This window comes from Mixophyes fleayi, chromosome 7, assembly GCF_038048845.1.
Source record: "Mixophyes fleayi isolate aMixFle1 chromosome 7, aMixFle1.hap1, whole genome shotgun sequence".
Classification (NCBI taxonomy): domain Eukaryota; kingdom Metazoa; phylum Chordata; class Amphibia; order Anura; family Limnodynastidae; genus Mixophyes; species Mixophyes fleayi.
In genome coordinates this window covers 38,549,420-38,564,496 of record NC_134408.1, presented here as the reverse complement: position 1 = coordinate 38,564,496, position 15,077 = coordinate 38,549,420, and the positions used below count along the sequence as shown (strand labels likewise).

At 39.3% G+C, this 15,077-nt stretch overlaps 1 protein-coding gene across 3 annotated transcripts in view; it reads left to right on the top strand.

Annotated features, from left to right (window-relative positions):
• LDAF1 (lipid droplet assembly factor 1) overlaps positions 1 to 6,391 on the top strand; it is a 72,488-nt gene extending 66,097 nt beyond the window's left edge. For all 3 annotated transcript variants that reach the window (XM_075179715.1, XM_075179713.1, XM_075179714.1), the window contains one exon: positions 5,883 to 6,391. In XM_075179715.1, the coding sequence (XP_075035816.1) occupies positions 5,883 to 6,028 (146 nt within the window). In that variant the 3' untranslated portion in view covers positions 6,029 to 6,391. The remainder of the gene's footprint in view (positions 1 to 5,882) is intronic.
• The last annotated feature ends 8,686 nt before the right edge of the window (positions 6,392 to 15,077 follow it).

Sequence of the window (15,077 nt, the reverse complement as noted above, 5' to 3'; positions counted from 1 at the left end):
GGGTTACCATCCAACCCGCAGGTGGAAATGCTCGATCCTAGCTTGATATCCGGAATGTTGAGCTTACGAGCCAAATTTATGTCCAGGAAGTTGCCAGCCGCACCACTATCCAGAAATGCTGACAGATCCATGGATTTACCAATTTACCACGGAAGGCCAATCGTTCAGGCACTAACAAGGAATTCTCTGAAGAGATTATCTGAAGACCTAAGCACACCTCTTCACCTGCACTTAGGCTTTGGAGTTTCCCGGCTTATTGGGACACAGACGTACTAAATGGCCAGGTTGACCACAATACATACAGAGACCTAGTGAGCGTCTCCTGGAACGTTCATCTGGAGGTAAGCGGTAAGCACCCACCTGCATAGGTTCAGGAGAGTCGGGCAGAGTGGCACCGGAGCTGAAGGACATATCAATAGGTACAGATGATTCCCGTTCAGTCTTCCTTTCTCTGATCCGCCGATCAATTTTAATAACGAGTTGCATCAACTCCTCCAGTGACTCGGATACCGGATACTGGACTAAGGAGTCCTTAATCTGCTCGGTAAGTCCTAAGTGAAATTGACTTTGCAATGCTGGATCGTTCCAGGCACTATCAACGGACCATCGCCGGAATTCCGCGCAATATTCCTCTGCAGAGCGACGTCCTTGCCTCAATGCTCGGAGGTGCGACTCAGCTGAGGCTACCCTGTCTGGGTCATCGTACAATAAACCCAAAGCTTGAAAAAAGGCATCCACGGACTGCAAGGCTGGGCTGGTTGAAGGCAAGGAGAAGGCCCAAGACTGAGGGTCACCCTGGAGTAAAGAGATGATGATCCCTACCCTTTGTTGTTCAGAACCAGAGGAACGTGGTTTCAAGCGGAAGTACAGTTTGCAGCTCTGTTTGAAGTTACGGAAGGCTGTCCTGCTTCCAGAGAATTGATCAGGCAAGTTCATTTTAGGTTCCGGTGTGTCACCAGCGGGAACTTGCTGGAGCTGCAGGTCTCTGGAAACCCCTTCTTGGGCTGCCAGGCGCTGGGCTAAATTCTTCACCACTTGAGAAATTGCCTGAATCTGATTCGCCAAGATCTGAGCTGGAGATAGGTTTGCATCATCGTTGTCCATGGCCGAATAATACCAATCTTCCTTGGCTGGTTATAATGTTAGGAACTCCCAAGCCAGTACAGTGAAACTCGGGGACTACTCTGAAGGCCCGGTGTTCGCTGGAGCCCCTAGTGGTGGGGACAGACTTTGCTGCGGGCCGACCGAGGGTCGAGTAATACTGGCTTAAAGGAGTACCCAGTAGTGGAGTGATTGGCGGGCTGTAGTGAAGAGGTATCCTAGGTCAAAGGTCACAAGCACAGATGCAAAATCCAGGGACAAGCGAAGGGTCAGACACACAGGCAAAGAAGCAAAATCTGGAATCCAGGCAAAAAGGTCAAGGTCAGAAGAGAAGGTTCACAGGTCCAGGAACAAGCAGGGGTCAAAACACGGGTAGTCAATCCAAGGTAGCAATAACCAAACAGATAGAACAAGCAGGCAGCAGGACTGAGGGCAGAACGCTATAACCGGCAATGAGGCTCAGTCCTCATTGCCTTAAATAGTCCAGGTAGCCAATCAGGGAAGAGCCCAAGAAGTGTCCAGAGGCATGACCTAACAGCTGATTACCAGGTGACCAATAGCGATGTAGTTCAGCTGCAAAACATACCACCAAAAGACACTGCCTCCTGAACATCCAGATAGCCATGATTGGCTACTGCCTAAGTGACCTTGCGCGTGTACGCCCGCCTATTGACCAGCTGGCCGGGCGCCACGCCAGGGAGCCTGTAGCATCCCGGTTGTTGCCCAGACAACCGGGACTTGGAAACCGGAAGTGACGTCCCAGTTGCTGTAGCAACCGCTGGGACGTCATCAGAAGCCACAGGAGAGTCGCGGCGGTGTCCGGGGCCGCTGCGATCTCTAACAGGGATCACATCAGTTTTCAGCCTCATCTCTCCTTGTTTTACCGAGGAACAGGATGTGCCATGGTAACTTCATCAGGTCTTCTTTAAAACTTAGTGTCTCCGCTGATCAGTTGTGTAAAAATTGCAGTTTCTTCAAGAATAATTCTAGTTTTACTTCTGTCCGAACTGTGATATGTTACCCACTCCCCTACTTTCTACAGCAAAGTAACAACAAAGTAAAAAAAATATGTATATATCATGTCTAAACTGATATGGATGTGAAATAGTAAATACGAACAGTATGTCAAATTCCTTATAACCATTTAATAACTGATGCACTCATTTATTTGGGTAGAATACAAGTTGCTTCTGTTAAGTCACATTGAATAATACAGCACCAATGACTATAAAATATAAATGTTCTAAGACCTCTTTCTATGCAACCTTCTTAAACTTTTGTATTGACAACTATAGACAGGGAGTACCTGCTGTCAAGCTAATATTTCCCAATGAGAGGTCCGTGAGAGCTACTCGCATGGCTTCCAAAATATTACGCATCTCTTTAAAAATCTGTCAAGTAACCAAATATTACACTGTGAATAGAAATCTAATTAAATTAACCAAAATGTATTATAAGTAAAGACAAACTATTCAACCATCCTTTCTCTCCGTTATCATGAACACACAAACCGCACACACATGACTTTGAGACCATACAAACAGTACATATAAATCTTTACATAAACTGCACAGTATTATAAATACTTTAACAGGTGAAAGAGTACATATTAACCACTCACAAATGTAGTTTTCAGTTTACCCAGAAATGTTGTTCTTTTTCTACTCGTGAGGCAGCACACTAGCCTAGTGGTTAGCACTTCTGCCTCACAGCACTGGGATCATGAGTTCAATTCCCGACCATGGCCTTATCTGTGTGGAGTTTGTATGTTCTCCCTGTGTTTGCGTGGGTTTCCTCCGGGTGCTCCGGTTTCCTCCCACACTCCAAAAACATACTGCTGGTTAATTGGCTGCTATCAAAAATTGACCCTAGTCCCTGTCTGTCTATCTCCCTCTTTGTCTGTCTGTGTCTGTGTGAGTGTGTGTCTATATTAGGGAATTTAGACTGTAAGCTCCAATGGGGCAGGGACTGATGTGAATGAGTTCTCTGTACAGGGCTGCGGAATTAGTGGTGCTATATAAATAAGTGATGATGATGACGAGGTGATGTGTGTATTGAACAGTACATGGAAACGCATTGTGTCTGAATTTTTACATAGTACAGAAGTCTCAGCTCATTTTCCCTTGCATCTCTGTTTTGTCTGGCAAGGTTTTGTCAGGCGGGACCTCACAGCCAACTGAATTCCCCCCTTTGAGTTAGATATTTTGTCACTATATACTATTCACAGGCCAGGGGCAGACCTAGACTTTTTTTTTTTTTTTTTATTAGGGTGGCTTATATAGCGTAACCCCTTCTTCACTCTGATTGAACCTGGTGGCTGAGAAACAGGCAGAGGATGCTATCCAGCTGCTCTGATTATCTTTAAAACATAATCCGATTGGCCGGGCAGGATCCTCTGTCTGCCTCTCGACCCCAGGCAGACATCTGTAGAGTGCTGCTAGGGGGGCCTGATCACCCCCACTAACTCTGCTACTGTCACAGGTAGCAGAAATCCTAAGAGGGTCTTATAGTCATGTACATACCCCATCCCATCCTAAGGCAACTCCATCCTCATGCTCCATCTGCACTTTCCACTTGTTCCCCACCCATCCCATTGTCTGCATTTGTTTGCTCGCCCCTCTAAAATGTTAGCGCTCAAGAGCAGCGCTCTCTCTCTCTCTCTCTCTCTCTCTCAGCGAGAAGTGGGGGGGAGTAGAAAGAGGTAAGGGAAAATACACGTGTTTCCAGGGATGGATTGCACTGAAGGGGTGGAGTGCTCGATCTGGGCTTGAACAGATATTTCTGCAATAGGTTAAAAAAAATAACAGAGCCTCTGGGCAAAAGGGTGGCAACATTGACCTGGTCAGAGCCAAACTGCTGCTGTTGTACTGTACTGGAACATGAACGGAGACCCCATTATCTCTCGTGTTCCAGCTGGGACGGTCCTTAAAAAGTCGCTGCTTGGTCAATCTGCCACATTGCCTGTTGCTTCTCCTGGAATGTCTTCTTGTGTCAAGGGTGGTCCCTTTCAAGTTGATGTCCTTGAAGAGCAAGTTTTTTGGGGCTGTCTCTGAACTATCCACTTATTTTAGAATAATTTCAAACGAGCAAAGGCCACACCCCAGAACTAGCGGATATGGCAATTTTTTTGCCTCAGTCTTTACAATGATTGCGGCATTATGCAGTCATGGGTCTCGATAGTGTTGTGAATGTACCTTTCTGTGGTTGCATTGAGTAGGTTTCTGATCCAGCATTAGGCTGTGTGCTTCATGCATGGATGTATTTTTTTCTGCAAGGGGGGTTCATTTCCTGCTTGGTTGTAGAAGCCTGCATTAATGCTTCTATAGCATTCTCCTTGGTTACTCAATAGCTGGAAGGAAAACGGAAACTGACTACCAAAATTATCCCACTTCTAACACCATGTGTATTATGGCACTGACATCTGTCTACCTGCTGTATGTATCCTGATTTTCACAGCCCCATTGTAGTTACGGTTTGTAATCTTACCCTCCCTCTCAACCATGTGCCAGGCTTTCTTACAATATATACTTTTTGTGACTTTTACTAGTAGACAACAAGTAACTTTGCCAGTTGGTGGATACCAGTGCATCCACTGGGTCATAGTTAAGCTGAATTGATACAGATTGCCTGTATTTGAATGTTAGGTATTATATATATCACCTCTCAATCTTTATCTTAGAACAATTATACACATCAATAGAAGAATAGCCAGATCCAATGTATAAACTGAAAAAGCAGAACATTTATATAAAAGTAATGATACTGCCTCCTTGTTCTTTATCATCAGATAAATTAGTCGTTAAGCTTCTTATTTTTCACCATTTAATTTATTAGTAACTATTGCATATAAAATACTTATGTGCCCATGTACACGTTTATTAAGCATGTTGCTCCACAATGTTGGCACTAAAATTATACACCAACTGCTTATTTGTATAGCTGCCAGCACTTTACATAAGCGGGGCACAGAGTTGTTATTCAAAGTAGCACGATTTCTTGAGTTTGTGTATGTAAAAACCTCAGGATAGTTTTTTTAGATTATATTCTAGTAGGCTTAATTGTTTTAAATGTCTTCTCTCTATGAACAGTACCAGGTTTAAATGATGTGTCCATATTTGTACCAAATCTTACAAGTACAGCAAAAGAAATTTCTATATACAAGATACAATTCTCACTATTCAGTCTTTTTTCTCTGGACATTTTAATTAGTTTTTATCGAAGTGGAGTATTTGAAATGCAAAATATGGCATTATAACCAAGTTCAGTGAAAATGCATGATTGGAATTATAGCGCCCCAACAGTACCACACGCCGTATGCTCATGTTCACCTACCTTACAGGTGTTTCGGGAAATGTATTAAAAATGGTTGGCAACCATGATTGAGAGCTATACATCAGAGCAGAAGAAGGGAGGATCTGGGAAGTACTTGTATATGTATATACTATCTATATAAGTCAATATAATTTTTGGAAGCAAATATAAGCCTAATTTTTATCTATGATGTGGGTACTGTACCCATTGTTCTAACTTTTTTTTTTTTTACCCATTTACCATGATAACCAATACATTCTGTATAGAAGGCTGCCATTACTTTGTCACCTTGGTTTCTCAATGAGTCCATTAGAATGAGCAAGAAGTAGAGGAATTGCCATACTCCAACTAGGGAAATCGGTAACACAATTGTTCTTGAATGACAACTGACCATATAATTCCGAGGATATTCTGTTTTTGCTTTTCATTTTTACATGAATTGCTGAAATCTTTTCCCTTCAATATTTCAGGTTGTCTTCGAAAGTTTCAGACCGGTCTAGGATTGGTGACATTAATTCTGCAAGGGAAGCTACGAAGGACAGCTCTGATCACGACTAGAAAATACAACTTATTGAACTTCTGTAACTGTGGCCTTTTTCCTGCCCTAATTCTTTAATTCTCTAGTTGGATGACTGTTACAAGATAAAATATGTTTACTCGTTTGGTTAGGTACTTATTTTTATATTTTATGTTAGCCTTGGTTTAGCTTCACAGTTCACTTTTGCTTTATAAAAACAAGCTTTTAAAATGGATTTTTAAAAAGTCACAGTAAAAAATTGACACCCCCCCCCCCCCCCACTCGCTTTTTCATACAGTTTTCACCATATGCAGTGTAGTGTAACATTAACAGACTAATTTGTGAATGCAATGTAGGATTTTGATTTAAAGATTTCAATTTGTCATGGGAATCACATGCACAAATAAAAGTGACATACTTTGACATAAATCTTGGTCATCCAATAAAAATATATTTATACTACTATCTTGTAACGTCTTAATTAGTTTCAGCAAATTTTGTTTTTCTTTTGCAATTTGACAGTCTTTTTTTTTCTGTTTATAGAATGAATTCGATCATTTGGAAAATGTAATATGGTATATAGATGTCAAACTGACAAAGTGCTAGTTTTAAAATTAATTTATAGTATGTAAGGCAGGATATAATGCGGGAAGTAGTTAATTTTATTGTGCCTATATTGTATCAAACATTTATGCATCCAGATTTAAAAGATGCTGATTAAATATGATGAGAGAGTAAAAATAATTCATAACCATGCATCGCTTTAAAAAAATGTAACTCAAACGTACAATGAAGCTTACTGCATAGTTGCCTACACTTCTTGAATTCCCGCAAAACTTCGGGATTAGCGTCAGGCTCCGAGACTACAGAGAAAGTAGGCAATTCTTCCATGGAGTGCTTGTCTGCCATGTGGTGGCCAGAGCATGATGTGAATCGCATCACCACACCTTGCCACTCAGTGTTTACTGAGGTGGGGAAGACTTGCCATGATTGTCCCACTCACTTAAAGATGTAAATTTGCATCTTTAAGTTTCACCCACCTTCTTTTTTTCCTACCCCACCTCCACATCTCTTGGAAGCAAGGTAGGAAAAATAGACAATTATGACCTAAATGCAATGTAAAGTTACTAATGCACATACCATTCTTGCTAAAATAAGCTATAAATCTGTGCCCCTCCCTTTCTGCCTTCTGTTTTCTTCAATAATTATGTAAATTTGCAGTTGGAGTGGGCTGAAGATCCCGTTAACACCAATGTGATTATTCATAGCCAGTCAAGAGCATGTCTCTTGTAAATATACAGTATATACGAGTGACTAGTTCCCTTGTTTGATTCACAAGGGCAGCATTACGGCACACATTAATCTCTATTCAGCCAGATCTACTTTACTCATACCATAACAGTACTTATTGTAAGACAAGGTGTTTGAAAGCTCTGTACTTGGCTCTCAATGTATACCCAGTGATAAGTGCATAGTAAATAAGCAGATGAAGGTGCAGGCCACCTTTGTCTATTTAGATGTTTCAATGTCTAAGGGGGAATTCGGCTGACCACGAACAACACGGCCCATGCACTATTACAGTTAGTACGGTAATTTTAACAGATTTTTGCTCGCGGCTCACAGAGCTGCAAACAAAATGCAGCGTTGAAATTACCGCTCTAAACATAATGCGCACTATAACCGTAGTAACGGTTATAGTGCGTGGGACACGTTGTTCTCATGAACAACGTGGTCAATTGAATACCCCCTATCTGTATTAAATCTATCGCTTTCCATCCAATAAATTCTGCCTGTTTCTGTAGCATAAGTATCTATGATGGATGCTCTGTTACGTTCCAAATTTATTGTATACCTAGTCTTTGAAGTTTTTTCTTGTGGGTGCACTCTACCTTCAACGATCATTATCCATATTTATTTAGTGCCATCAAATTGCATTACACTTTACAATTGGATATTTATCTACTTCTCTAAATCTGTATATGTATTTATAAATTACATATTTATATGCATTCCATGTTGATATACATCTACATCAACATCAACATGGATCCCAGTGCCTCACAGCACTGGGATCATGAATTCAATTACCAAACATGGCCTTATCTGTGTGGAGTTTGTATGTGTATTATGTTCTCCTCGTGTTTGCGTGGGTTTCCTCCCACACTCCAAAAAACCATACTAGTAGATTAATTGGCTGCTATTAAATTGACCTTAGTCTCATGTGGGCTGTGTCTGTATGTTAAAGAATTTAGACTGTAAGCTCCTATAGGGCAAGGACTGATGTGAGAGAGTTCTCTGTACAGCAATGCCGAATTAGTGATGCTTTATAAATAACTGCTGCTGATGTCTTGACTACTTGCTAGAGTTTTCATGAAGAAAGTTTCTGAGACGCACAGTGAGCATGCTCTTGCCCATACAGGGGATGATAACACTCTCATTAATATTTGTGAATTGTTGCCCCAAAGGTGAGACTGTTAATATGGTGAAATGTTTATTTTAGATCTATTAAAAAAATATATCTAAATTCGAGAAGGTAGAATAGATTTGAACAGTTTCCAGACATTTTGCTTCTGGTCAAGCAGGCTCAACCACATTCTTGCTTAAACATATACATTTTAATACATTAGTGTTTGAATATATCTTTACATAAAAAAAAAGTAACTTTTTTTTTTTTTTTTTTTTAAAATTTAAACAGCAAACAGTGTTTTTAAAAATATTTCAAAACACTAATTTTAATGTGAACTGCACGCACAAAGGTCTATTGGCTGTGCCACAAACATGTTGTGGCCATTGAACCTGTGAAATTTTAATGAATTTTGCACCAGTTTGAAATTTCACAGTATCTCTAAATTACTGATGTAAGAAATACAGATAATTTCAACATTATCCTAAAAATTATTTCTTGTTAGTCATATAACCTAATTTAAGTTCTTTGAGACTAAAAGGTAAAATAATATAGATTATCATTATATGCATCCTTTGTTTATTTCCTTCTTAACCCATTCAAGACCAGAAGTGTCTAACCACCTGTATAGAAACATAGAATTTGACGGCAGATAAGAACCACTTGGCCCATCTAGTATGGCCATTTTTTAACCTTCCCTACTTGATCCTACTTTATTAGCCTCTACAGGAGGCTATTCCACTTATCCACTATTCTGTCTGTGAAGTCATTTCTCTTCAAATTTCCTCTGAACCTACTTTCCTCCACTTTCAGTGCATGTCCTCATGTTCTAATTCTTCTCTTCCTATGAAGAATGTTTCCCTTCTGCACCTTGTTAAAATCTTTGATATATTTGAAAGTTTCTATCATGCCTCCTCCCACCCCACCCCCATTCCCTTCTCTGCTCCAAGCTCCAAACTATACATATTAAGATCTTTCAGTCTTTACGAGTAAGTTTTGTGCTGTAGGCCATGCACCATTTAGTTGCCCTTCATTGCACAATCCCTAATGTATTTATATCCTTCTGGAGATATGGCTTCCAGAACTGAACACCGTATTCTAGATGAGGTCGTGCCAATTACCTATACAGTGGCATTATTACTTCTTTCTTTCTGCTACTGAATCCTCTCCCTATGCAACCAAGCATCTCACTTGCCTTTCTCGCTTTCTGACATTGCTTACCTGTCTGACACCTGAAATAGTGACTCCCTAGATCCCTTTCCTCTTCAGTAGTTTCCATTATAGTGCCATTAATACTATATTTAGCCTTTGGGTTTTTGAGATCCAAGTGCACGATTTCTCATTTTTTGGCATTATACTGTAGTTGCCATTGTTATGACCTGCCTTGTTTCTTTGTGTGCATTCTACCCTGTGTAATGATTTGCTTTGTTCCCTGTGTGCATATTACCCTGCAGTACCTGTGATCCTCCAGAGGTGCTGCTGATTGGCCTTTCCTACTATCAGGGGTTAACTTGCACTGCTAGTTAATCATCCACACCTGTCTGTGGCCTATAAATGCCTGCTTATTCCTGAATCCTTTGCTGGTCATTGAAGTTCCTAGCCTGCTCATGTGCCTCTGTTCCTGGTTTCAGTTAAGTTATTTGCTGCATTTCATTATTAATTACCTGTTGTTTGCCAAGATCTGGAAATCCATTGTTCCATTCAGCCTGAACTGTTTACTGTTTATTTGCCTACCCTGGACTATACTTTTCTGCAATAAACAGTTTAAAACGTTTATATAACGTGTCTGGCTCCATGGCTGTAGTTAAGGAATTGGTTTTGAACAGAACCATAACAGCCATACTCTTGACCATTTCTTTAGTCCAGTGTTTGTCAAACCCAGTCCTTCGGACCCCTAACAGTACATGTTTTCCAGGTGATAAGGGAAATAATTATACCACTTGTGGATCTGTTTATAAAGTGTCAGTCAATAATCAATACACCTGTGCTAAATCAAGTAGATATGGAAAACATGCACTGTTAGGGGTTCTGAGGACTAGGTTTAAGAAGCACTGCTCTAGTCTACTTAGATCATCGATCATTTGTTTTACCTCTCCTGGTGTGTGTACCCTGTTGCATATCTTTGTGTTATCTGCAAAAGGCATACTTTCCCTGAAATATCATTTGCAATGTCACCAATAAAGATCTTAGAAAGTACTGGTCCAAGTACGGATCCCCGGGGTAATCCACTGGTAACATTTCCCTCCTGTGAATGTACTCCATTTACTATAACTCTCTGTTTTCTATCCTGCAACCAAGTTCTTATCCATTCAACCATCAATCCTAAACTTCTGAGCTTATTTAACAGTTTGCAATGTGTCAAAAGTCTTGCTAAATTCTAGATAAGCTATATCTACGCCCCACTCCCCCCTTGATCTATTAGTTTAGTCACCCAGTCAAAAAAGTCACTAAGATTTTTTGACATGATCTCCCCCCAGTAAGTCCATGTTTGGGATTCTGTAAGTTACTGCATTTGAGATGTTCTACAACTTTCTTTTAAGAGTGTTTCCATCAATTTCCCTACTACTGATGTAAGGGTCATTGGTCAGTAGTTTCTTGCTTCCACTTTTGTGCAGTGGGACTACATTTGCTCCTTTCCATTCCTCTGGAATTACTCCTGTAGCTAGTGACTGGTTCAATAATTCTGTTAATGGTGTTACCAGCACCCCTTTTAAGCTCTTTTAGTATCCCATCTGGCCCCATTGATTTATCTACTTTCAGTTTTGAGAGTTCTGTTAGGAACTTGTCCTCTGTAAATGTACTTGTATCTACCTCATTTTTCTGAATATACTTGCAACTTAACTGTCTCCCCTTCCCCTCTTTCTGTAGTGAACACTGAGCAAAAATAATTATTAAGATCTCTGTCTTTAGTCTTTATTATTCCTCCTTTTGTGTTTCTCCTTTCACTTATATACTGTTAAATCTAAAATTCTGATCCAAGTTTGCCTGTGGTGTCAAGTATATCTGGAAGTGCTTCAATCAGCTGGAGGGAATTGACACAGACCAAGTTCTGTATACCAGGAATATTCTCTGATTTATTGATACAAAGATACAAGTTTTTATAGCCTACTGGATAAATGAATCCTACGTCATAAGCATACAAGTCTATACCACTAATCTATGGGAAGCGCTACTGATTAACTTTCTCACGTATTCTTGAGATGTTTACTTTCTCCCCCTTCTAAGGACAGATGAGCCTATTATTTTTATCTCAAGGAGAGCTGGAGGTTCATCTCCTATATGCCACAAGGGCACAGCTCCCACACTACGAGCTGAACATGAAACTACTTATTGTTCTCATATCAGGTGTTCTCTATGTCAGCTTAACCTCAAGGCCATAGGCTTACATCTTGTAAAACTGCAAATCAGCAGAAAAATTAATAATCTCTTTTAGCAAATAATATTTCTATGCAAGTTACAATAAATCGCTGAACAAAGGCCTTATGAGGCCGTAACAAAAAATCCTATTTAACAATACCTTATAAAAGGTTTGTCCCCTTAACCTACAGACTGGGCCATTTTCTCTTCAGCTTGTGCCTTTGCACATCTGATTACCTTCTTAGCCTCCATCTGTCTAACAAGATACACCTCTTTGTCCTCATTATTCTGAGTCTGCCTATATTTCCTAATGGTCATCATTTTTGCTTTCACAATACTACTTCTTTAGCAAACCACTCTGGCTTCCTTTTCATTGTGCTTTTCCTAACCCTTTGTATCAAAAGGGGTGTTGTTCTTGGTACTATACTTTTTTTTTAAAAAAATTCCCACCTTTCCTGCACTACTTTAATTTCCCTCCACTCTGCCAAAGAGTTACACATTTTCCCATCTCTATAAAGTCAACCTTCCTAAAATCTAACATGAGTCTGTTTCTGTAATGCTCTTTTCCAGACTCAGAAACAGAAGAAAAAAGCAGTCTATACAGTTAGTTTTGTTAAAGTTCAGTACTAGGACAAGCTGAGCTAAACCAAATATGTTACAGTGATTAGCTGTATCCACTAATTGTCTCTGTGCGGTTGCTTGTTGACAGCAGCCGATCGAGACTGTCACCTAGAAAAGGGTCAGCACTCTCTCACCGCAGGTAGCAACAGATTCTCCAAATGATTAATGCCCACATGTACTTGCAGGATAAGTAATAAATTAACTGAACGACTTGTGTGCGTCTTGTTATTTTCTGTGGGATTTTATCCAAGGAAAAGGAAGGCTGATTCAGTAAGTGTTGTAGTACTTTAAAAAGAAAGATGGCCTCTCACTAATTTCAGCAAATTTTATACAGCATAATTGTAAGAGACTATGGGCCTGAGTCAATAAGGAGAGCAAAGCATAAAAAAAGGAGTAACTTTGCACCTGGGCCAAAATCATGTTGCATTGGAGGGGGAGGTAAATTTAAAATGTGTGGACAGATTTATATTTGGGGTAGGGCATGCCCTAGATTAACTTTAAATTTCAGTGTAGCTATAAAGCTATCAAGTATGTATGCTAGATGGAAAAAAAAAACCAGCCAGTATTTAATTTATGTGCAAAATAATAAACTAACTTGCACCCCTTGCATTGTAACATGGTTTGTCCAGGAGAAAACTTACTCCTTTTTTTTTTTTTTGCTTTCTTTCCTTAATGACTCAGGCCCTATGTACTTCCTTACTCATATAATAACTTTTGTTTATTTTTCTGAGTCTGGAAATGAGCATGTTTTAATTTCTTGCTATCTGAGAATCTGATCATGGTCTCACTTTATATTTATTGAATATTAATTATCGTATCTATGTTTTATTAGTTGTCATTTAGGCTATTTTTTATCCATTTCTTTTATTATGGTTGAATAATTGGTTATTTATTGTAGCTTTTCGTGGTTTGGCTTTTTGTATTTTGTTATAGTCTAATTGGTTTATTTTATACTCAATGATCAGTATGGTGGCACAGGTGTTTACATTGCCTAGTATCACTGGGCCCCTCTGTGTGCAGGTTTGTCCCACAGCCAAATATTTAATGGTAATTGGCTTCTGGTATATTTAAGCTTAAGGGTCGCATTGGGACAGAGCGGTACCCTGAATAAAATTCAGATTGTACAGTGTCCTTTAATATATAATATTAATATTTGTATGTGCAGTTTTTACCCAAGAAAATATACAGCAGTCACAAGTGGGGGTGAGGTCTGGTTAGTAGTAGAACAGATCACTTGGAATTAAAATGACACAGAAATTCCATTATAATTTAGTTTATATAATGTTCATTTGTTTCTGGGTGTGCCATTATCTGCATAATGCTGTCATTAATGAATTTCTCACATGATCATGAACATGATTTTTTGACATGTTTTATAACTGTGTTTAGTCTATACACATTGAAGCTATAAACAATATTTGTAATACAGTTCCCCTTATGTATGTATTTTGTATGCAATGTCTAGTTAGTGTTAGTACGTTGTTTCACACTCCACACATTACTAGAATATCTAATTTACTTTTTAATTTTCCGATATGGAAATTATTCATGAATTTGTTCAGCAAATCCTTCAGTTAATAATACAAGCGAAAGCTCCAGCGTTTTACGGATTTATGCATATATAAATATATATATATATATATATATATATATATATATATATATATATATATATATATTCCTAACCTCATGAACAGGAAGGGGAAATTGATTTAATGGGTATTTTATACATTATAAAAAGATGTTTGCATTAATCAAGATCAGCATTAATATAGCATCTCAATTACTGTTGCTCCCTCAATAAATGTTGTGTGAAAGAGAAAGTTTCAAAGCTGTGTTTTACATCTCAAGATATAATTAACAACCATTTAGTCTTCACCAAATACTGTAAAGAGATCTGACGACCTAAAAATGGACAAATAACACATGACATAGTTTACTTTGCCATTACTTATTCATCAAAAAATAAGCCAACATGAAAAAGCCATGTGTGAAAAACTAAGTACACCCTTGCTGCTTCCATATTAATAATGAATTACACTGGAGCCAGGTGCTGCTAATCGACTGCACTTCATTATTTGATCAACCTGGGGCATTCAGGTTTGTGTTTATACCATGCAAAAAACATCGCAATGATCTCACAGAAGCCCTTGTTGCTGTTTATCACCCTAAGGCTGAGTACTGCTTAGAGGGTTGTGACCCTAAGTAGAGGTGGCTGATTCGTCTGCCCCAGAAGAGTGGAATGTTCGTAACGGGATTGTGGGATTTTAAAAGTTCCTGTACAATCCTGGGATATACATACACAAGGTTTGTGTTCTCCCAGATAAAGAGTAAGGATGTTCCTATGAAGTTTGAGTAAACTTCCTTGCTGATGGGAGATAGGGAACTACAGAGATCCAAGTTGAGTATTTTTACCACTTATCTAAAACTGAGTTCCACAGAGATGATTTTAGGGTGTGTAATGCCTGAGTCAGGTTCAAGCTCGGAGCTTGTTTGGTAATAATCCAGAGCTACAATGAACAGAGAATCGATACCTGAGGTACAGAGAGTTGCAGTCAAGTGATAGGCTAGGCAGAGTTCCAAGTGGAAAATTGGGGAGAGCTGCAGAGACATTAAGTGCATTTTTAGGCTTGCTAGGACAGTGTGTTAAGCTTGAAAATAGTAATAGAATCAGCCCATTCTATGAGTAGAGCTGTGATGTGATGACGACACATACAATCTCATGAATAGGGCTTGGGACCTGTAACTTGTGTAGGCTGACCATGG